Source organism: Protopterus annectens, chromosome 2.part0 (genome assembly GCF_019279795.1).
Source record: "Protopterus annectens isolate FY-2018-M chromosome 2.part0, PAN1.0, whole genome shotgun sequence".
NCBI lineage: Eukaryota > Metazoa > Chordata > Ceratodontiformes > Protopteridae > Protopterus > Protopterus annectens.
The window spans coordinates 138191176-138215970 of record NC_056728.1 but is presented as its reverse complement, the minus strand read 5'-3'; the positions used below and the strand labels follow the sequence as shown (position 1 = coordinate 138215970).

Sequence of the window (24795 nt, the reverse complement as noted above, 5' to 3'; positions counted from 1 at the left end):
GGGGAGGCAGAGGGAATTGATTCCTCAGCATCAGAGTCCTCGTAGGCCTGGAAGGATTCTTCTTGGGTATCAGAATGCTCAGAATCCCCAGAGGCTTCATCCAGAGAGAGATGGCCTGCCGGCGCAGGTCTAGGCCGTTTCTCTGCAGGTGGCTGAGAACCCCTGTCCAGATGAGGCTGAGACCCCCTGATAAGGGAAATAAGATCTGCAGCCAGAGACATGATCTGCTTATCAGATGAAGGGGCCTGGGCAGCAGGTTTAGGATGGGCCTTGGCCTGACTGGCGGCCTTAGCATGTGCAAAGGCCTTGATGGACATGGATACAGGAGGCCTAGCAGCCCCACGCAGGAACCTTGTCTACAGAAATGGTGTCGGGTAGATCCAGAACTTCGGTTTCCGGAGGAAAATCAACAACCGGCACCGGAGAGATCTCCAAGACCGTAGGTCATGTTAGCGCTGTGTTGTCGGCCTGGAGCGGTTGATTTACCACTTCCGAAGGGACCGGAGCACTAGCAGAGGGTTTAGTAGTAGCATCGGTAGTGGACGCTGGCCGAGGATGTCGAGCAGATTGGGTTGTCGGTTGATCCGACGGCATGATATACGCAAAAGATTCACCGAAAAAGTCCTCGGCGAATTCTGCCCGGTGCCTAAGAGTGCGCTTATTAAAGCGAGCACAGGCAGCACAGGCCGAGACGTCGTGGTCTGGGCCCAGGCAAGGAAGGCAGAGAGAATGGAAGTCCTTATGAGGTATTTGTTTACCACAAGACAAACAATTATTAACTTTCTCAATTTGTTCTGACATCGGCTGAGGCAAGAATAAATGTTCCCCAATGGGGTACTTAGCTTTTAGAAGACTTTGGTACTGAAAACAGAGGAGCTGACCGACCGGCACTTGCGAACTGCTTCTGCTTCGGGCACCGCACGGCAAGAAAGACTGAAGAAGATGGCATCGGCCGATGCCTTTATACTCCAGCCGTTGTGATGTCGGAGAGGAGGCGACACCAGCCGACGCCGGACCCAGACTTTGGAATTCGGCAAACCGAGGGCTGCCTGAGGCAGGACAACCCATATGGTATGACTGCAGTTGCATTCTTGAAGGACATAGTCAAAATTCAGTAGACTTATAACAATTAATGAACTTAAACCTAACCTTGTTGTCTAGTTAAAATCCCAAGTAACTAGTTTATTAGCGAGGTATAAAAGGTAAGCAAAGTACAGGAGTACCTTGTATTACTAAAAATATCAAATTTTTTATTGTGTTTACTCCAACAACATAAAGCAACATTGTCATGACTTGTTTATAATCTACAGAGAAGTGTTATTTCCTAAAATACATCTTCTTCCTATCCTAGTCTTTAACTAAGTAGTACTTATAACACTAATTATATTGTTAGGATAAAGGCTAAGATCTGAATTAGTCATAAATTAGATGAATGATTTAGAAAAACACTCTTTGCAATGCTTTTTTTTTTGTTAAAGTACATACAATAAAAATATAGAGCATGATAAGTGTTGTAGAGTAGAGCTTGAATAAAATGGGACTAGAAGAAGAAGAATAGAGGCCAAGAAAAAATGGAAGACAATTGGCATGAACCCCCATAATGATATTCAAGGAGAATAAGAAATAACATGGCTTGTCTTATTAAGAAATACTAGGATTGTGTGTGTGTGTGTGTGTGTGTGTGTGTGTGTGTGTGTGTGTGTGTGTGTGTGTGTGTGTGTGTGTGTGTGTGTGTGTGTGTATACAGACAGCAAATGGACAGCAAAATCAAGTTTAGGTAATAAAGTATATTCCCACTTGCAGAATGAGCTTTAGGGTTTAGTGGCCTGTGATATAAATGAGATTAGTGCTGTAAGAAAGAGACAGGGAAGGATGTAACCAAAGTTCTAAGTCATTAAAATAGGGAACATTAGTATAAGTGGAATCACAATGATCTATCAGAAAGAGACAGAGAAAGAGAGACAGACAGTCAGACAGACAATAGTGTTTTGGAGATGCAGTAACAGGAGAAACAACATGGTCTGTGTTTTGTTGGCATCAGTTATGACTTTTTAAGTTTAATGAAGTCTGACTTTATATTTAGGTCAATGGCAGAGACAGAATTATTAGTTGTAAGAAGTACAGTCTCTTCTGTATAAAGACTAAGGAGATAAGGAACAAATGCAAGGTCACTGATTAGAAATGAAAAATCAAAGGCAGCAAGATGGAGCTTTGTGGGCACCAGTTTTGCTAAGTCTGCTATTAGACAGTATACAGATTAATATGACTTAAGTGGCTCTGTCAGAGCAGTAGGTCCTAATCCACAGAAAAGGGCCTGAGTCAAGGTCTAACACACTCAGGTGTTCCAAAAACAGTGTGTGATCTATATGAAATTAACAGAGAGGGTATGGATATAGTATTCCTTACTCAAGTTACTGTAGACTGATTTTGTGACCGAAAATAAGACATTGTATTATACCTAGCCCTAAAGTTACAATGTACTTGAGAGGGTTACATACTGGTCTGTATGGTCTAAATTTGTTTCTAATTTAACTTTTCTACATGTTTTTCAGGGGTTGAAAATATCAATCAGTAACAACTAAATGAAAACTCCAGCCAAGCTAGAACTTCCACTGAGTGACTTCTCAAACCTCTTGTATCAGAGGCACGTGGAATATATGCAAATGACCATTATGAATATCAGGTGTTTCAACTATATGGCGATTCTGAATGCCCATGACTTATTTCTTGGGGTTGAAAATATAGAAATAAGCCTAAGGTTATCATGAGGTATTGGGTTGAGGTTCTTTCAGGTGAGAAAATCAAGGCAAGGTTCCATATTGTTGAAAGTGAATAGTACATTTTATCTAGTCCTGCTTCACTGGAACCCAATAAAGACACTTTAATGAATGACATAAAAAAGAAAAGATGTTTTATATGGACAGCAAGTCCTCCACATCCTTCATGTAGGCTTGAAAAGAAAAAAAAAAACACAACACTGAAATGTAACAATTATAGCACTTAGTTGCAAATAATCTTGCATTGTTTACACAGGCAATGTTGTCTTAGTACAATAATCACTGGGGTTTGCCTACTTAAGTAAAGTCTTTCTTACTGGCTTATGCAATTTTTTGTAGTACTTACAAATTGTTAATAATTGTACATTATTTACAAATTGTAAGTTATATTAATGTGATGCATTTGTTTTAAGTTTGCATGTAACATCTTAAGATGATAGCTCCAGTCACTATATTTTAAGGTGCAGAAAGGAGTCTAAAGATGAAATGTGTACAGCATAATACAGCTTGGTACCCACAAAATATCTTAAAAAGTAGTTAGAAGTATGTAAACTAAGAAAGAAGAGGTTGTTATTTCAGTTTTAGACAGTACACTTAGAATACATTTGTAAAGTATGTTAAAAGTGATTAGAAGTAGGTAATTGAAGTGAGAAAATATTTTTTGTTTCGATAGTGTAACTAGGAGAGGAGAGATGTGTAGTGTATAATGGGAGTGTGCATGTCTCTAATTGTCAAATGCAATCAACCTTTAAGGGTGAATAAGATGGGACAAGAGGTTTGAAGTTAGATTTAGACAGTGTACAGTGGTAGTGTGAAGGCATTCTTAGTTGAGGCATTATTTTATTTCAGGATATTTACTCCCATGGTAAGGGAGTATTTGACAGGAGTTGTGTTGTCTTACTAATATGTCATGCATGAGAAGTATCCCTTAGTATACAAATATTCTGTAAATTGTTGAGGAATGTTTTAATGTTTGTCTGTGTATGTAATGTGGTTGGAATGGAATTCCATAGTTTGCAGATAGCTGCTGAGATATGTAATCCCTTTGATGATGCTGTGATATATTTTGTATATCTAACTGGTTTTGGTTTGCGGGACTGAGGTGGTCTGTAGGATTCGATTTTACTCTGAGGTATTTGTGATACATTTGTGTGGTTGTTGTAGGGCATCGTATATTATTATCAAATCAGTAAAAGCCAAACAAGACAGCCTATTTTCTTTTTCATCATGCAGGACTATTTTGCTGGAAAGGTTAGCAGCAAATTTGGTTATTTAGTTTTATGTCTGTTCTAATTTGTTGAGGTGTGTTTTTGGATGTCAGTTAGACTAGGTCAAACATATATGTATGATTGGGAGTAACAAGGTTTGGAATGGTTAGAAGGTAGCACTGTTTCTAATTGGAATGGTTTTACTTTATACAGAATGCCTAACCTCTGGTTGTTTTTTTTTGTTTGTTTGTTTTTTTTACAAAGGTATCAATATGTTGACTGAGTCAGAGATTTTGATGTATTATTATTCCAGTTAGCTTGGGTATGGAATACATGTTCTACAAGAGTGTCGCTCAAACATTGGCATTTTTTTTTTGCTTGTTTGTTTTGCAATAAGAAGTAGCTGTTAGCTAAGTAACCAGTATTTAAACTGATTGGAGGAATTTTGTATAATTTTTGTGGAAGTCGCTGTATTTATATATCATTATAGAATGGGCAAACCCAACATTAAACCCTGAATGGAAAATGAACATTCTCCAGCATGATGTTAATGTACAGTAATGTCTATTGAAAAACAAGTCACATATTAAGGTGCTGTGGAGCTCAGATTGTAAAAAAGCTAACAGCCATCAGTATTTTATGCTTGCTAAGCAGCACTTTTGCTATTTAGTGAGCGTAAAATTAAAAGAACTAGAGAGACAATTTGAAAAGTATGTGTGAGTGAGTGTGCGTGCATGTGTGTGATTGCATATGTGTGTGTGTGTGTGTGTGTGTGTGTGTGTGTGTGTGTGTGTATGTGTGTGTTTGAGAGAGAGAGGAGTTGAGCAATTGAGCAGTGGCATCTGGTGTTAGGAGCTAGACATACCTATCAACCTCTTAGCTCAAGAAATCTGGATAAAGTCTAAAATAAAGGGGAGGTAACGAAGGCTCAAAAACAGGGACAGATTTTAAAAATTGCTCTTATAAACTTAGAAAGTTGCTAGAATAAATAGAATTGTTTTAGCATGCATTTTCTAAAGGAAATAAAGTCTGAAACTGAAATGTATGTCATTATTTAGCAACTTCTATCCCAGTGATTTGCCAGCAAAAACATGACATGCCAAGAAAAAATAGGTAAAAATCTGTACATTCTTTGAAAATATAGTGAGCTGAGCATTACATAGGTAAGAACATTTTACTGGCTGCCATTACTAAATTACTGTTTTAAAACATGCACTGCTTCTGAATGTTTGCTGTCTACGTAGACATTAAATACTTACCAAACTTATATTTTTGTGTGTAAAATATTTCTTCCAACAGCACTTAGATATACTACATCAAGTATGAAACATTAGGTGGAGGAGCTGTTTTACATCAGAAATATAATAATATAGTAATTAAAAAATAAGTAAAACAAAACAATTTTACAGAAATTCCATTCTCTAAGCACAATAATGTCCTGCAGGATATATACAGTAACACCCACCTTATTGGGCATTATTGCTTGCTTACTTGAAGTATAATCTGCATATTGTACAATAGTGGTTTGGCCTGTTATTTATGCATAGAGAATGGGAGAGCTGTATATATTAACCATGACTGGAGAATGAACATTCTCCAGCATGGTGTTAATGAGCAGATAATGTCCAGTAAAAAAAAAGAAGTCTGCTGTTTCATGTTAAGTTGCCATGAAGCTTGTATAGAAAAATAGCAAATGGACACCATTTTTTCATCCTCACTAAATGTAGCTTTGCTGTTTAATGTACGTAAAAAAATAAATAAATAGTAATTAAAGAAGTGTGTGTGTGTGTGTGTGTGTGTGTGTGTGTGTGTGTGTGTGTGTGTGTGTGTGTGTGTGTGTGTTTGTGTGTAGGTATAGACATTAAAAACTTACATAACTTATATTTTGCATTGAAAATAGTCCTTCCAGGAACAATTACATATGCTACAGTCTGAAACATTAGACAGGAATTACTGTCATCAAAAATATGAAATAATAATAAATATGATACAGTTTAACAAATATATTCTCTAAGTGCAATAATACTCAACAGGGTGGGCATTATCGGGAATTAATACTATTTGAGGGGTGATAAGGGTTTCTGTCTGCAGCATCAAGCGTCACAACACCCCTGGGTGTGTTTTAATTCAATTATAATGCCAACCCTGTCAGTCATTATTGCTTCCATATCACTGATGAGGAACAATAGTGAACCTATGATGGAATCTTATGGAACTCCAGCTCTTGTATAGTAAATGACTGGCCATAGGATGCATTGTGAACATTTAATTAAAACAGTTACTTGTATAAAGCTGAAGTCCATTTTTATAAAGAAGAGTATAATTCTGCAGGAGAGGCAGAAGCAGTCAGAGGAGAATTATGAGTGAGTTTTTTAACCATATTAAACTAGATGTATTGAAAGTAAAATACTGAATGAAACTGTCATAAGCTGGGATTGGAACCAGTAAACATGTAATAGGAGTTGCTGTGGGATGGTTAGGCTGAAGAAGGTAGGGAATATGTAGTTAACAAAGTAAGATAATGAAGAGTTTACATTGTTTTACAAATCTAAGGGCTTCCCCAGAGACTTCCCATACTCTGGAACAAACTTCCCATTCACGTCAAGCAGAGCACTTCACTGGTCCTCTTTAAGAGAAATCTTGACGAGTAGATAGGCAATAGGAAGTTCACCCTGGGGATCACTTCAGTGGCCTTGCTTGACAGGGGCACTGGGAACTAACTTTGGGAGGCATGATGCCAGGGAATCTTCTTGGGCTAAGCTTATATAGGCTCCAGGGCCGTTAGCCTAATACACACCTATGAACCTATGAACCTATTTTTCGCAGAATAAAGAAAGGGAAAATGATTTTAATCTTAAATGTTAATTGTAAATAATCTACATGTAGACTGGTATGAACATCCATGATATACTTTTATTCCAGTGGAAACAAAATGCAACTACACATCTCCAAGGCTTATAAAAAAACTCTGAATGATATTAATTTTCTTTCTTTTCATTATGAATGTCCTACCATTGATCCCTCCTGTCTACTTCCTTCTCTTCCTAACCCTTATAGACCTAACAGTGAACCAGGCGAGACATTCAGGTACTCTCGCAGCCTACCTTAATATCATACCACCACTTATATCTGCAACAGTATCCACCAACTTTGCTGATTCCTGCAACAGTACTCATATAGCCTATCGCTCAGCTATTACACCTCTTAAACGTGTGAAATGTTTAAGTACCTAGTCTCTAATTAATTCCTATATCTGTTTTGCACCCACTGCATAAAGTGTCCTATATAAATTTTGCTAGCTGAAAACTACTCATATGGAATGTTCTCGTGTATATACTCTGTATTGCTTGTATCATATCTTTGATTTGAGAATGATTACTTATGTGCTGTTTTTTCACCAATTGTATAAGCTGCCAATAATATGTACTAAATGTCTTTATTAATGTAAATTATGTATTGTATGTGAAATGTCTTGTATGTGGAGCTTTTCTCCCTTGGACTCCACTGAAAATGGGCTCTTCTGGCCCAGCTGGACCATCCCAGTAAACAAATGCAAATAAATAAATAAATAAATAAATGACATGCAAAAACTGCTTGACATCACTGTCAACTTAAAATGTAGATTTCCCTGTCATCCCTTAAAAGATAGAAAGTTTGTAAAGTGTATTGTTACACTTTCCTTAGTAAATATAAATAACTAACCATTAGCAAAGGGAGTAATCTCCTTACAGTGTATGAGACTACTGTATCACAACTGATGTCATTCATATGCTCTGTCCCTTGAAATTTTTTTTGAAATTGAAAATGATTGACAGGACATCATAAAAGAGTGTACCCATAATCCCTCACTACCTAAATTAGTATATAAGATACCGTTTTTCCATAATAGATGCAGCAACAAAAGGGTTTATATCCTATAAAGACAATTTGTCAGCTATTTCTTACACGTAGAGAAACCATCCTTGAAAATTTAATGCATTTAATGTTCTTATTACAGAAACCATAATGTAAGTAAGTAGTTGTTCCTCTAAAGAAGTATGGTGTTTTTGATTACCCAGAATGCTTTGTATGTGTATGTAACTTATTGCCAATACTTAATTTGACATCACTTTATGGGTTTTGTCATAAGAAAAAACTGAGTTCACAGTAAAACTAAAATATCAAAAGTCACAATCTTTGTTTTGTTTTCAAACCATTTTGCTGCCTTAATATCAGGAGTATAATCAGAAATGAAATTAAAGATAAAAGACGAGTGTATGACAAATGTAACAATACACTAAATTTTAAAGTGATCCTAAAAATACATACATCTGTTTGTCCTATCCACCACATTGAATCTGCTTCCTTACCTTTTCCTTGAAGTTTCTCTCAGAATGCACCTCTGCCATCTCTGCTTCACCCCACAGAACTTATCCTGACAATGCCTACAAGAGAAGAAAGAAAAAGTCATTATTTTTTCACTAAACAGATGTTAGTTCATTGTCTTATTCAATCATATAAAATATCCTTTAATTTCATACCATTAAATCTTATATTTAATAAAAAAAAAGTTTCAGAAGGTACAATGAAGCATTCCCGATGTTTAATTTGTTAATGTCTCTCTCTCTGTCTTATTGTGTTGCTCTCTGTCCTACCCCACGTTCATTCCTCCATATTTTCTTTATCACAGACATGGCAAACACATGCTTGTCAAGTGTATAACATTTCTCTGTCATATACACATGCTTGTTTTAGTTAATGGCATAATCCTGTCTACTTTGTTTTAAAGCCTGACTGGATCCTGACTCGGATGTCAGGTCCTTGGATGATCAAAACAATGAGCCAGCAAGACTGGGCTATAAACTTTCTGTGAGATTCTAGCACACATAATATATGGTGTTCATTTTACATTAGACCTAGTTGTTGGCAAGATGACAAAAAGTTTATTACATTTTAAGGCCAGGATCAAATTGGTAGTCTGCCCTAGTAGTAAACCGCAATGCCAGGACTATAATTCAAGCAACAGTATGTAACTGTAACTGTAAAATCATTACAGATGAAAATGGTGATATATTGTTTTTTTCCTTGAAGCTGCAGTGCATGTGATTTTAATTACCCTTTAACATACTAAACCACAGATTGGTACATCTATGTTTAGGTGGGCTAGCAATGCTCATTGCTTAATATTATAAGTGCCTGATTGTTTGCTGTTTTCTAAATTCACATGGGATTACAAATCCTTATTTCCAAGGCAAAACAACAATACAGGCTTGTAGCTAACACATTTCCCCAACCCCAAGTAACAGGACCAGCAAAATAATGGCAGAAGACCATGGAAAAGCTATGCAGTTAGACAGTAAATGGATGTTTCATACTGCTAAACAGCTTTATCTAAAATTCATATAAATGTAAATAGTCATAGCTCAGAATGAAGTATTATTTATGACAATAGATTTGTATAGCTGATATTGGAAAATTAGAGGAAGTGAGCATTAGAAGTGTATCATATCGCTGATTTCATTTAAGCCAGAAACCAAAATGCTCAAAATATTTGTTGTGTCAGTGGCTGAACAGGTAGCACACTTGCCTATGGTGTTTGAAGATCAGAGGCATGCAGGTTCTACTCACATCCCAGGGGACCAAATCAGTTTTCCATTACTGACACTTAAGGGGTATTGCACTTCAGAATGTTCAGCTCTCTGGATGAGGTGCTACCCTGAGGTCCCATCTGCCTAATTTGTTGCTAGTTCAGGAGGATATAAAATATCCTATGGCATTTACCAAAAAGAACAAGTGTTGCTTTATTGCATTTACACTTTGCCAGTTCACATTATTTACAAATTTACATTTATTATTTATACAATAATTATATTTACCCTTTATAAAATAATGTATATATTGTCTAAGACATCTAACATATATTCACTTTCCACAACTCTTTCAAGACCCCACTCCTTCTACCATTACCTTTTTTACATCACAAGTTACTTCCTTGTCATATTTAATTTTGTTATACAGCAGTTCTTCACATCTTTTCCATAAACAGCAAATTACAATGAATAAGATTTTATCACATTTTTTTCATTTTTATCACTCCCAACCTTATGTTTCCCAATACCATGTTTATATCAAAGTTTTTAAATAATTTCCAGTCATAAACATCTTTGAATAATTTCCAATAACCTTCATTTTTATTTACAATCTAAAAATCTATTTTGGGATATCTCTTAAATATTACAGCTATTACATATTCTTTCTTTTATCCTTTTATCTTTCATGTTATTTCCATCTACAATTTGTCCAACAATAAGTGCCACAGAAGATCATTAGCTTAAAATAGATTCAAATCTTTCATGTGTTTTTCATATTGCTTTCTTATATCACTCCTCCATACATACATTTTTTTTTCTTAAGGATCAGCATAGTAGTTGTAATTATTTTTGATTCTATTCTTTCCTTTCCATTTGTTTTTCATTTATATCAATGCTTCATGTATTTATTTTTCATTCATATTCCTTCTCTTCCAAACGTTTGTTTTTTTTTTCTTTTCTTACCATGCGCATTGACATATCTTTATATTTTTCAAAATGCAAATTCCACAATATTGTCTTGTTTTAGTCACTTTTTAGCAAAAAAAAAACAGATTTGTTGATGTTAAAAAAACAACCAGATTTATTAAATTCAAATTCCCCTTCTTTAAACATTATAAACTATCCCTGTCCTGATTAGACTCAATCTTGTTTCACACAAAAAAATGTCCAACAGTTTACTTTCTATGCAACTTGGAAACATATTCACACTACCTGGATATACTAACTTTCCTCAAATATATATGTTTAAAATATATACCTTTCTCCTTAGAGATAACAAAGGTAGTCCAAAAAGTTTGAGTCAGGTCTGGTATCCATCTGTGATCCAGAAGATGACAGGACTAACAAAAAACTGTACAAAGGATTAGTCCAAAAAAATCACTCATCTATCTATCTACTTAAAGAAAAACTCCACCTTCCCCTACAGTTTAACTCAACTCTTAGGTTGCTTTTCTCCCTATGGTATGATTCCAGTACTGTGTAGGTACCTGAAACCTGCTTGTACTTTATAAAACTTTCATTTCCTTGTCTTGGAATCAAAAGGAATGGAAATATCACCCACTTTTTTTAAGCTTAACTTCTCACATAATTTGTAGAGGAATTTGTCTACACCTGCATGACATACCACAGACACAGATAAATTTGTAGCCAGGTACTGCCATTAATCTTATACATCTAATTAGTCGTGCTGATTTCAGGAGCTCAGGTTGCTGTAAACAAGACAGAGTGGTGTGAAACTGTTTTCCATTGTCTTTACTTCAGAGAGGAAGAGAATGTACACTGACTCACAGATGCTTCCAATGTAGCTATACCTTTCATAGCAAAACTGAACAATTAGATAAGTCAATGGTTCAAATTTAGTTGTCACCTCTTTTGACAAATTTACAAAAGCAGCATCAGAGTATCAAAATGCTAAGCTTTAAGCTTTAAATGTTTGTTATGTATACTACTTTGCATTTTAAGATGACTTGATTATAGTATCAAAGATATCTGTGACTTTTTTTAAAAGTCTAAAAATAGTTTTTCTTGTAATTCTTGTAAAGTATCAGCACATTTACCAAAGTGTAGGTGGAGGGGCTGTCAATTCATCTTGGACTACAAAAAGATACTTTGAACAAAGGCCTGCAATTTAGCTACTGTTTTGGTTGCAGCTGTATAATTCCTTAATATACTGTAAAACAAGCTCTGAGACACACACAAATTAGGGTCATTCAAGAAATAAAAGAAGCAGTCCTGTTATAGGCAGTATATCAGATGACAATGACTGACACTAATCCCATTATATGTTAATGGAATGGAAATACACCACTACTTCCTTATGTCTAGCATGACTCATATAAAGCAGACTTGAAATGGATTGTGGGAAAGAGAAAAACTTGAAGAAATATAAGATTATGTTGATATATTAAGCCCTATTGGCAGCTATTTTACAGAAAACATTAACATTCTATAGGAAACAGAGTGATTCTGAGGTTTTAAAATAGCTCAGAAAATGGAGATAGAATAAAAAAATAGATTTTTTTACTTCTAAGGTAGAGTTATCCTTTAACTAAATAAACTACTTGAAACTTCAACAAGACATCTCTGTTCCTCCCACAGAGAGGGGATCAGAGAGAGATAGTCTCCTGGATCTGCTAGCCAAAGTGATTTTTATCTGGACTAGTCCTTTGTACTCTGTTTCTTTTTCTTACATAAGTGAATCACCATCCAAAAATCTACCAACTTTGGTATTTCTATCAGAACGTTACTTCATTGTTTTGTTACTGCTTCTTCCTCCACAAACTTAATCTTAGAACAACAATCTTGCCTCTGGTGTAATAAATTCCTGCAGTTCTTACCACTTTTTTGAGACCTTTACTTTTCGACTTATTTAACTGTACACATAATTTGTTCTATTCTGAACATTATCCCTTTCATCCAATGTTTTTTCTTGGCTACTAAAACTAAATAATCTTCATAAGTTAACATTAGTGGTACCTTTTTCCTTCCTTAATCTTCAATCTACAATCCTCTACCTCTGATCTATATGTCTGTATAACCACATTCATTACCATCACAAACAACTTCATGCTCAGTGGACAACCCTGCTTACCCATGTCTTCCCTGTTTTGTCATTTTTCTTACCCATCCATTTTTCATCACATACAGACAAGAATTTTTATAAAATGTCCTCACTATCCTTATTAGTTTTCCTCCTACCTCATATTCTTTTAAAATGTTCAACATTTCCATGTGATCAGTACTATCAAATGCCTTAGCCACATCACATACTCTTACTTTTCCTAATCCTTCCCCTTATCTATATTCACAGCTATTTATTTTACAATCATTAACATTTCATTACTTTTTTCCTATTTTCTCTTTAATTCCATACACCCTTTCATCCAGCTCCTCTGTATAATACCCACCATTCTTTTCTGAATAATCTTCATAAATATTTTATAGTCAATATCGCCCAACATAATGCATCTCCAGTGTTTCCCTTTCCCCTTTTCTCCATATTAATTTTATAACCCTTTACAGATGTCTTCTACTTTTATACCCTTCTCCATCAATTCATTCAATATTTCCATAAACATCATTTTCATTGTCTGAAATGTCTTTATAAAAATATATCCTAATCCATCTGGAAGTGGTACATATACTTTGTTACTTTCCTTTATGGCATTTGCTAACTTTCTCTCAAATTTTTTCCCATTTCACCCTCTATCTAATCTTTCATCTTCTTTACTTTCCATACTTTCCCTCTTACACTTTTTCTGTACATATTCTTTCCATATCTTTCAACTATAGTCACAATTTCTTCTTATTAATATCTTAACTGTCCTTTTTCATCCTTCAGTACATTCATTTTTTCATATTATACTTTAATTTCTTACCTGAAAATGAGGAAATTTGTCTCTCTTTCAAATAATATTAAAATCATTCTTTCCATTTTTTATTATATTTACATAATTTCATTTCTTCCTCTTCAAGACTTCCTCCCCTTTCTCCATCATTCTTTCTTTTGTACTTATTATATATCACTTTTCCTGCTTCCACTGAGCCTTCTCTGTTTTTAAGGATTTTTAAAAACTTTTCTTAATACACCATTCACTATTTTGTCAAACTTCTATAAAATGGCTTTATCATCATTTGATCTTCCCACAGTTGTCTCCTTCCTTTTTAAGATATCTCTGTTAAACAACCATTTCCCTTCTTTTTTTACCTTTTCGTTCTCTTCTGGTATTGCCCTTAAAGCCATATAATCTAAAAATGTTGCTTCTCTAATTCTATCTTTTTATTTCTTTAATGCCTTCTGAAAACAATATATAATCCTTCACTGTTTAAAGTAAACCCCACTTATAAATATATTATTTTCCTTTGCCTATTATTAACCTATTATTATTTCCTACCTCTCATCATTTTTACATCTTGTGCTAGTTTCGTTTTCTCCATTCTTAAATTACAGTTAAAGTCATCCATCTACTATCATATAATTTTAAATTTCTTCAAATATTTTTTCCTTCATTTGCCTCTTTTTTAAATCGCACACTAAAACTCTTCTCCTACCATCATTATATCTACATTTTAATGTCTTCATTTTACTAATGCTGTAACATCTGAACATGTGTCATTCCATACCACTTTTCTTTACATAGCATCTCAAACTCGCCCCCGTACCACTTTAGGAATATGTACTAACCCTAACCCTGCCCCCAACCTTAACCTTACACCTTACTTTAAAAAAAGTTAAAGTTTTAATGTTTAAGGTAGTGCTATCACTACACAAGACAAATAGACACATAATTACACATGATCGACATAGGTTTATAGGTGTTTACCATGCTAACAACCACAAGGGCCTTTTTAAACCTAGTCATGCATCCCAAATCTGACAAATTCTGGTACCATTGATAAGTGTAAGTAGGAGCTTTGGAGATGAAACATTTACAAGCAGGGACCTGAGAGAGGAACCATTTACAGGTTGCCTGTGTCCATTAGAGACATAGGTGCCAAACCAGGGATGAATTTCCTGTTCCCCATCCAATTATCCAAGTTACACTTGAATTGTATTAGAGAGGAGCATTGCTTCACATGGATGGGGAGCCTATTCCAGAGACAGCGTAATCTCTCAGACACATACTGGTCTCTCCAGCAGGTCCTATTTATATAACAGTCAATGTTTACATCTTACATCTATCCCTTTCCTAAGTCCTACCCTAAATCTAACCACCATCTTCCCCCCACACAACACACAACCCTAACATTCAAATACAGACATGAATACTCCCACCTCTTCCAAAACCTCACTTACCTGTATCAGCAAAACAAACCTTCAAGAATTCCAACATTTGACAATATGAACATTCAACAAACTCTACTACATCTTGTGTTTATTGAACAGGCATACTTTCAATAAAATGCAGGAGAACTATATATATATTTTATATATATATATATATATATATATATATATATATATATATATATATATACATATATATATATATATATATTTTATATATATATATATATATATATATATATATATATATATATACAGAGAGAGAGAGATACACACACAAATGTGCGTGTGTGTGTGTGTGTGTGTGTGTGTGTGTGTGTGTGTGTGTGTGTGTGTGTGTGTGTGTGTGTGTGTGTGTGTGTGTGTGCAGAAAGCTAGCTTTAAGATACATATGCATACATATAGTTATATATAGAACAGTTTTCTGTTACTGTTGTACACTCCACCTGTACAACTAATTAGGTGTGCTGTGACAGAGCATAGATGAAGAGAAAACAAGACAAGTAAAAGAGCACAATATGTGAACTTGCTGCTTATTTTAGTGATGGGCAAGTGCAAACTTATTTAGTACTTTAGTTAAGTTTTATATATTAGTGTATTTAAATCAAAGTTGTCGTTCAACAAATGTTTGGTAGCCATGCCTCAACATTATCTTATCTGGTTGGGTTTATAAAATATGAAAATGGTTGCTTTCCTAAAAATATTAAAATACTGGAAAAAGAAAAAAAATGATATGCGGCTGCTGAGAACATGGGAAGAACAGTAAATGAAAGAACTGCTCAGAACATAAGCTACAATATTTAGGAAGCTTCTAGAAATCTGAATGAAAAGTCTCTGTTAATACTTTCACTAGTGGTCAAGGATGCAGTCTGCCTTTCACAAGCAGATGATTTACACTTTTATCACAGAACATCACTGCTGGAACTTTTTAACACAACTAGCAGTGATTTACGGTTTTCTATAGTTTTTACTTTTCTCAGTAGTTTTGAGAATATAATGAGGTGTGGAGTGACGTTCCTCACTCTGGAGGTATAAGGGTGCTTTATCCTGCAAAAAAAAAACTTCTTACTTTTTTATATTGGATGAAGCTATGACAAGTTCTATTCGTCTGTAAGAAGATTGTTCCCACTGTTTTTTAAATCTATTCCTCCCTAGTGCCTGTAGACCATCAGTTCACTAACAGGGAACATCACTTAAAGTGGCCATCGGGTTTCAGTTAGCCCCAATACCTGTTACCCCACATGACAGTTGATAAGAGCACAGGGAATCATATAATGTTAAATGAATGACTTGTGCAGAGTTACCCAGAGATAACTCAATGATTCTTAGTGCAATCCACTAACAATAATTTAGAATAAAAAGGAATGAGAAAACTAATTTTATAACAAGATTTTCAGTTTGTTGAAGAGTAAGCAATGGAAACAACTACTAAGCAAATAGGACAAATGTACCTTTCTATTTACTCATTACCCAATGAGTGAACAAAGCCTAAACGCTCAAGCTTCAACTGCTCTAGCTTCTATATTCCAGAGTTCGGAGCTTCACCTCACACCATAGGAAATCACTTCCCTTTTGGGGGGAATTGCCTCCTTTTTTTGAGTAAATGCAGCCTCACAGTTGGCATATACAAGTTTGATGTGTGTGTGTGGGGGGGGTTCCCCCCCCCCCACAAAAATATGTAACCAAATTGTTTTTCAGCAAGATATATTCAGTAAATGCAGTTTGGGGATTCTCATCCTTGGTGCAGTCACTTTTGTCCACTCATGGTGGAAGCATCTGCCATGTTCCTTATGTACAAAGCTGTTCAAATGATTATAAACATATCTGAAAACTACTGGAGGAATGCATCAGACTGGGAAAAATGTAATTTCCTATTACATCTCTGAACCTATCAAAAATGTATTCATTTAATGTACGTTTGTGTGCAGAAGATGCCATCTAGTATTTCTCAGTTTGTCATCAGTTTGTCATGTCTGATTTCAGTAACCAGTAAGGCTCCCTGATGGTATCGGTTCTGATTTGTGTACTTTGCTGAGTATACTCTCAAATGTGATATACCATAGAAAACTGCTGACTCAGTATTACACCACAGCTAAAACCAATAACACCACCTGAAGTACTTAGTGAAACAAGCCATGAATATATAGAGTTCTACTTTGTCTGTACTTAAAAAAACATGCACACACGTAGACTTCCAATCACCCTGTAAACACAAGCATGCACCTGTGTATTTTAGCAGTACATAATTTTCTCACTGACGCATGTTCTTGAGGAGAATGAATAACAAATACTTTCACAAAGATCTGACTTCCCGTCCACTTCCCATTCCTAGAATTTATTCATGTAAGCTTTGCCTCAGGTTCTCCTTATCTCTATTGCACAATGACAATGCAGCAGTGAAGTGACTACACATTCATTTGAGAAATAATTATGAAAAATACGATTTTCAAATCCATAAATGGTAATGGAAAGTCAAAATTTCGCTTTCAAAACAAACTGGATACATATTTCCGCAAACAGAAAAAAGGTAAGTTTGAGTTACAAACTTACCTTTTTAGTAGTTAAAAGTTGAGCTAATACAAAAAAGCAGCATTTAACAAAAATTCCCTGAAATACCACTATATGCTACAATAAATGATTCATTAATAACAGTTTATGTATCGAACCGAAAGAATGTTTTATACTGAACTTTTCAAGGAGGGCAATGCTTAGCTTGTGATAGCTATTCTTATATGATACAGCCTCATCACAGCAATGTGTTTTTATCTGTTTATTTGGCTCAGAGCAAAAATGATTCATCATGAGTTCTCTATATGTGACTCTGTATGTGACATATATACATATATACATATGATCTATACTTAATTTTTTATCTACCTTGAGCATGACCATATACTTCTGTTGCATGAAACTGATTGATCACCATATTGCAGAGAAATAAGTGCAATGAACTGCTGGTAAATTACGACAGTGAGTTAGTAAAGTCACATTCAAGAACCTATATGGAAAAGCAATCAAGTGACAGAAGAAATTTAATGGTAACTATAATTGCTGTTAAGTTTATTGATAAACAGCCATTTTAACATGACAACAAATGTAAATCAAAGTAAACAATCAATACAAAATTATTGTTAGTCAAAACTTCACACTGATATTAACTGTGTGGATTCTAAAATGTTGAAACAGGTGAATTACACATTATAAATTTTTTTTTTTAAACTAATGTGACAAGTAGAACAGTACAGGTGAGAGCATGGGCAAAGTTTCTAAGGGTCACTCCTAAGAAGAAGAAGAAGGGGTTCAGGAGGTAGGTTTGTGAGAATATGATTTCTTTTAGAAGAACCATGCCTCAGTAAAGAAACAGATGGATTTGTGGCTGATTAAGCTCTTTGTAGTTAGGTGGGAATGCATACAGTCATGGCTTAGCAAAGGTGATTTGGGCTGGAACTTTGCAGAAGGTGAAATGCTTCCTTACCTAAGCTATACTAGATGGAAGACTTGAATTAATTCATATAATCATTGTAGTATTTAGCAAGATCTGGTTACATAAATGGACATGGATTCCACCTCATATACTGATATTGGATAAACAGAAAATTCTAACTACAGATATTGGCAGAACAGTCTTCAGATCCACGCATCATGCATTTTGTCATATTTCTAGTATGCCCTGTTTCAGAATAGCTGTAGTCCAATTTTGGCACTAAATAGGCTTTCCTGTTGTGGATTAGATGCAATTAACCCAAACAGCCTCTATATCCTCTTTAGTTATGTCAGAAGCAATATATCAAAGCAAAACATTTCAGGAAAACAGGCCATGAAATATATTTTTGGAATACAAAATGTGTATTTTCTGCCATTTTGCATTGAATGTTATTTATTTTATTTTTATTTATTTTACATTTGTTGACCGGGCTAGTCTAACTGGATACATGTCCATTTTCAGTAGAGGCCCGGGAGATAAGCTCCAAAAACACACAATTACAAAATGTAACAGATGATATTAGTAAAATACCTTACTATTTCACAATCTTAACACAAACACTAAAAAATATATGCATTAGGAAGATGTTTCTATATACATTAGCTTAAATTACAAGATCATGGTCTCTTAGGTTATTAAGGAGAAACTGGAGTTAGTACAGAAGAGTAGTAGGTGAGCAGTATCCAGTAATAAAAAGATAGAGAGTTAGTCAGGGTTAGTATGGGGCATAACCAATGTGTTCTAAGGTATAGTTTCAGTTTATATTTGAAAAGTGATATTGAAGACAGTGATGAAAGTTCACAGGGAAGTAGGTTCCAGTTTTTCCCAACAGTGTTAGAGAACAGAGAGTCTCCTGCCATGTTGTTGGATTTACTTGTGCAAACAAGTAGTTTATTTGATGAACATACGTTTTTAAGATTTTTATAAGGAGTAATGAGTCTAGAAAGTATTGGAGTATTGGTAGGTTGGTAAAGGGTCTTATGGGCAATGGTAAGCTGGTGAAATTGAAGCTGATTTTGTAGCTCTAGCCATCCTAGCTGTTTTAGATTAAGACAGTGGTGGGTTCTAAATGGAGTGCCAGTAGCAAATCTAGCAATATTATTGTAGATTGCCAGTTTGTTGAGATTGTTTTTTGACAGATTAGTATATATAGGTGAAACATAGAGGAGTGTAGAGATTAAGTGAGTGCGGGCTATAGTGGTTCTAGCTAATGGTGTAAGGTAGGGTTTGATTCTATAGAGGGACCACAGTTTCTTATTGACTGTTTTATTGTGTTGTTAATATGAGTATCAAAGTTAAGGTCGCTGTCTATTGTTATTCCTAGGAGTTTGGTGGTTGGGTCAGGAGATATAAGAGTACCATTATTTGATATGACTGCAAAATCTACTGGGGTGGACTTCTGGGTAGGAGTGAAGAGCAAGAGTTTTGTTTTTTTGGGGTTCAAGAGAAGGCAGCGCTGTAGAAACCATTTTTCAACTGTATTAAATGCCTTTTTGGGTTAGGGACTGTAGTTCAGATGGTAAAGTGGCTGAGCATATTATTGTGGAATCATCCACATATTGTATACAGGTAGTTTGAGGAATTGCCGAGTGTAGGCCATTAATAAAAATGGAGAATAGGAGCAGGCCTAATATGGAGCCTTGAGGGACACCAAGGGTAATGGGGAGGTGGGTAGATAGATTATTACCTCATAGCACAGCCTGCTGTCTATTGTCTAAGTATGATTGGAGCCATTTTATAGCCAGTGCATCTAGTGAAAGGGATTTGAGCATATTTATAAGTAGCTGGTGGTTAACCATATCGAAAGCTTTAGAAAGATCAATAAAGAGTGCAGAGGAAAGAATGCTGATGTTATGTTTTTGTTAATGCAGTCAGTAAAGGATAAGAGGGCAGTGGTGGTACTGTGGAATGGTCTAAATCCATGTTGACATTTAGAAAATAAGTTGTTTTGGATTAGGTGGTCTAGTAGTTGCCTATGGATGCACTTTTCCATTATTTTTGCCAAAGGAGAAAGTAAGGCTATGGGGCGATAGTTTGAAAATTCATTTGAGATACCACCTTTATGTAGGGGGATAATGTGAGAGATTTTCCAGATAGTTGGGATGGTACCTTCATTTATGGTTCTGTTAATCAGTACAGAAATGGGATAGGCTATGGCTTTAGCTGCTTTTTGCAGGTATTCTGCAGGTAGTTGGTCAGCTGAGGGGGTAGTTGGTTTTAGTTTTTGGAGAAGGGTGCAAATGAGGGAAGTTGGAACTGGTTGCAACTGAAATGAAGGAAGTGAGCTAGTAGTGGAGGTTGGCAGAGTTGAGCTATCAGGGGATAGCTGATTGGCAAGAGATTGGATGGCCTCTGTGAAAAAGGTATTGAAGGCATTGGCAGTTTGTTTGGAATTCTCAAGGTTAGTGCCTTGTGGGGTTGGTGTAATGGATTGCCCTGGATGTAAAAGTCTGTTAATGCTTGCCCAAAACTTTTGTGGTTTATTTTGGTGAGTTTGCTGGAGTTGGCAGTAGAAGTTAGCTTTTTTGTATTATTTCTCAGCTGTCTAAATTTTTGTTGGCCTGTTGGATTTTTAGTAGTACACCATTTAGCCCAGGATTTGTTTTGAAGAAGGATTTTTTGCTTGGTTTCTTTTGAGAGCCATGGAGCAGGTTTAGTCTTATTTCTCATACAGCGTGTTGGTGCGTGGTGGTCTAGGATGGCTAGGATAGCTAAGAATTAGACTCATTTAGTGCATTCTGTTCAAATATTTTCATGAAACAAGAATACTCTTTAAGATGTATTTATAACAGCCCTGGATGAGAATCAGCTTTATAAAAGTGGCAATAGCTAGCATAATTTAAAATACTGTTCTCACATACTTTCACAAAAATATTCATATCTTATGTTATTTTATTTAAATTTTTTGACCAGCTAAGTGCTCTGATCCGGGGACTCTTTTCATACATGACATGGGCTTTTGAAAAAAACTAAACGATTTCAGGTGCAAGCAGAAGGTGACATATAAGGTAATGGTTACAGTTAACAGGAGTTCATAATTCAGACTTAACAAATATAAGGGGCAGGCTCCCCCAGCATGTTCATATAATAGCAATATTAGTAACTATACATGCAGTCACAAGACATGGTCTGATTGTCCTAACTAGATCACATAATGAGTTGTGTCAATAATGCATATTTCTCCAGCTAGGAAAAGAAAGTGATGATTTGTACCGCAGTAATCAAATGAAAGGTTTGGGTTACATCTCAGTATGTGAGGTGAAAAAGAGAGAAGGAAATGATTTTAGAGTTGAAGAAAAATGTTCTAAGAATGGAGAAAGGTGTTCCTACAGAAGTTGCTCCTATAGGAGTTGAGAAAAGAAAGGAGCAGAAAAATGTGAGGTTGGAAGTAGAAGTAAGTGTGATGAAGATGGAAAGTTAATAACCAGAAGGGGAAGGTCGTTAGGGATTTAAAGGATAACTAGAGGGCGGATATTTGCTAGGATGAGGGAAGGAGGGAGGAATACAGGATAGACATCAGGAAAGGACAGTTATAGAAAAGTGCGAGGAGTTTTAATGCACCAAAGATAGTCAAAAAGTAATGATATCAGTAATAAATGTAAGTTTTTCCAGAGGGGGATAATATAAGCCTATGTCTCTAAAAGATTTACAGCTATTCAGGTCTTTGAGGTGGCCCTTTAGCTTAGACCTGAAAGTGATATGCTCCATTTCCCATTTGAATTTCTTAGGGAATTTCTTCTAGTTTGCTAGGATGACTTTACAGAAGGATTTTTCCTTAATGCATTTATTGAAAACTGGCCTGATAGTGTCATAAAGTATTTTCAGGACTCCCTACTGCTGTACAAAGTGAATTTAAAAAGGAGTTTATTAGACATAATGGGCAATGTCTGTAAATGAGAGGTTTGAAGGTAAAGCATGTACATCTTTTATGCTTATAATTGAGGAATGTGAATTATACAAAGATTGCAATACAATACAATATCATAATCATTTGTTGCAGTTTTTAAAGTTCTGGTTAAATTATTAGAGAATATGTATGTCAGAACTCCATTTGCCTTTGCTTTCATTTAGAGTTTACTCTTTGCAGAGTTGTAGTTAATTGCACTCGTTCTAGGAAAACTTTGCATATACAGAGTTGGGCAATTGTTTATATTAGGATTCAGCAAGATGAGCAATAGAAAGCTCCACCCTTGATACAATATGGACCAACTTTACATTGTCAGACCTTTTTTCAGTTATTGTTTAAGAAAATGAGATGTAAAAAATATAGGCAGTGTAATGTCCATCAGGGAACTTACATTCTCAGCCTGCAGCCCCTAAAATGGCTGCAAAGCACTACTTAAACTGTGTATAGTAGGGGGTGCAGGGGAGCAGCTACCTTGCTGGATGTGTGTGGCTGTCTTCACTAAGATGTAACGCCCAACATTAGAGTTTCAATTTTTTAAACTTTAACCTTAAGCTTTTTAATGTTAAAAAGTACAGAATTAGAATAACAATTAAGAAATGTACAAAACACTTAACTGACAAGCCCATAGGGATGTCAAACAAGTTGGCACCCTGCACACCTTCACAAAGTATGAGTGTGTCCTGTTACAATCATCCAGAGTTGTGCTTATTTATATTCTCTCTAGGACAAATATGCACATCTTCTATGATGCCTTGATAATATAAGAAATTTGCAGATGTCTTTATATAAATGCCTTTGCGTTCTGCAAGTGCCATTTTAACTAGGTCCCATTTGCATTTTGTATATATTTGCTAACCGGGCAAGCCGACTAGGCATAAGTGTCCCTTTTCAGGGGCAACCCAGGAGCACTGTTTGGTTAACTGACTTGTTCCAAGTCACACAGTAGGCAAACTGAGGTAAAAGGAATCAAGACCTATATCCTAATAGCTGTAGCAGTTTTGCTCTTTCATAGTCTAATCAGTTTCTGACCACAGATTTAGGTAGGAGACAATCACATACATGTTATATTTATGTGTCTTGCCTTTCTGCTCCATGTCACTTTTGAAAGGGTACTTAAAGGATCAGTTCATTTACCTGGCTAATAAATAAATAAATAAAGTATTTCTGTTAGATGTATCTAAGGTAAATTTAAAGAATATCATTTTCTCTGAATGTTTTTGCTCTCCTCAAGCTCACTGTGCTATATTGCCTAGCAGACATATGTATCAAAACAAAGCATATGCCTTCTAGTAGGTATACGTTTTGTTTGGATCCTTAACCACTATTCATTGCATTTTAGAAATAAATACCCAATCATCCATTACCTACAGTAGGAAACTGTGTCACGTTTAGACTGTAGTTGAGATTTATTCTTATTGTAGTCTTATGTTTATTGGTGTGCCTCAACAAGTGCAAAGTTCAAGGCTGCACATTAGTTTTGCTTCCACAGCTGCCTTAACTGGTTTTAATTATAAAAGAAGAAAACAAATAATATTCAAAAGAAATAACTTTTGGTGTAGATATCAAACAAAACTCTGACAACAAAGTCAGCACAAAATATTTACAGGCCTGCACAATACACATCATTAGGGGATATATGCAAATGTGTTCACTATCAGTTCAGCTCAGATGACAAACACCATATAATACCAATAAAGTCTGTAATATAGTTTTAGTGAAAGCTAATATCATCCTCCATGCACATGTGTTTTATCTACCTTTTCTGCTGTCAGCTTAATATAGCTGAATCTAACTTTAAGGATGAAACAGGCAGAACTCTGGAATCACAGACCACATACACTTTAGTTATAAAGGAGTATAGCAAGTACAACTGTACCCTATTATTACATTTACAGAAATGTACTCACTGTATCCATTCTAAGGCCTTTAAATTAAGTTTTTAAGCAACATGCAAAAGTGCTGCCAGGTTCAGCTCCTTCTGCATTATAATACGAAACAAAACAAATAGTGTTATTACTTACCAGTTTATAGCATTAGCATCAGAACCTGAAAAGGAATGTGCACATAAGGTAGATGGAAAGATATGTGGACTTTTGCCTTAAAGCACTACTGCCTTATCCTTTGCCTTTATGCAGAATAACATACCCAGTGAGGACTGATTGCATTTTAGAGCCTCTGGTTACTAGATAGATGCTGACTCAGGAAAAAATATTAACATCTCTATTAGGTCACAGCAACATGGCAGGACATTCTTTATTTAACTTACTGATATGGAACTATCTTGGTATGGCAAAAGCTGATAACAAAGTTCATTAAATGCACACATGCTCACACATTCATGATCTTCTTTGCAAGAATTTATTTTATTTACTGGCAAGATTGTGTTGTTCCTCTTGTAACAGCTAACACTTTTAAACAGATCCACATTTTATTGCTTAACTGATGTGTTCTACAACACAGAGCTATGTACGGAGCGGGTATTACAAATTGAGAAAATAAAATGCATTTAATTAGCTATGTAGCATATAAAAATTATGCACTGCATCGGTTTTATCATAAAGC

General features: G+C 35.3%; 1 protein-coding gene across 1 annotated transcript in view; it reads right to left on the bottom strand.

Annotated features, from left to right (window-relative positions):
* The window catches only part of SPATS2L (spermatogenesis associated serine rich 2 like), a 430773-nt gene that overhangs the window by 199837 nt on the left and 206141 nt on the right, over nt 1-24795 (bottom strand). The window contains exon 2 of the mRNA XM_044060630.1: nt 8335-8409. Within this exon, the coding sequence (XP_043916565.1) occupies nt 8335-8373 (39 nt within the window). The 5' untranslated portion in view covers nt 8374-8409. The remainder of the gene's footprint in view (nt 1-8334; nt 8410-24795) is intronic.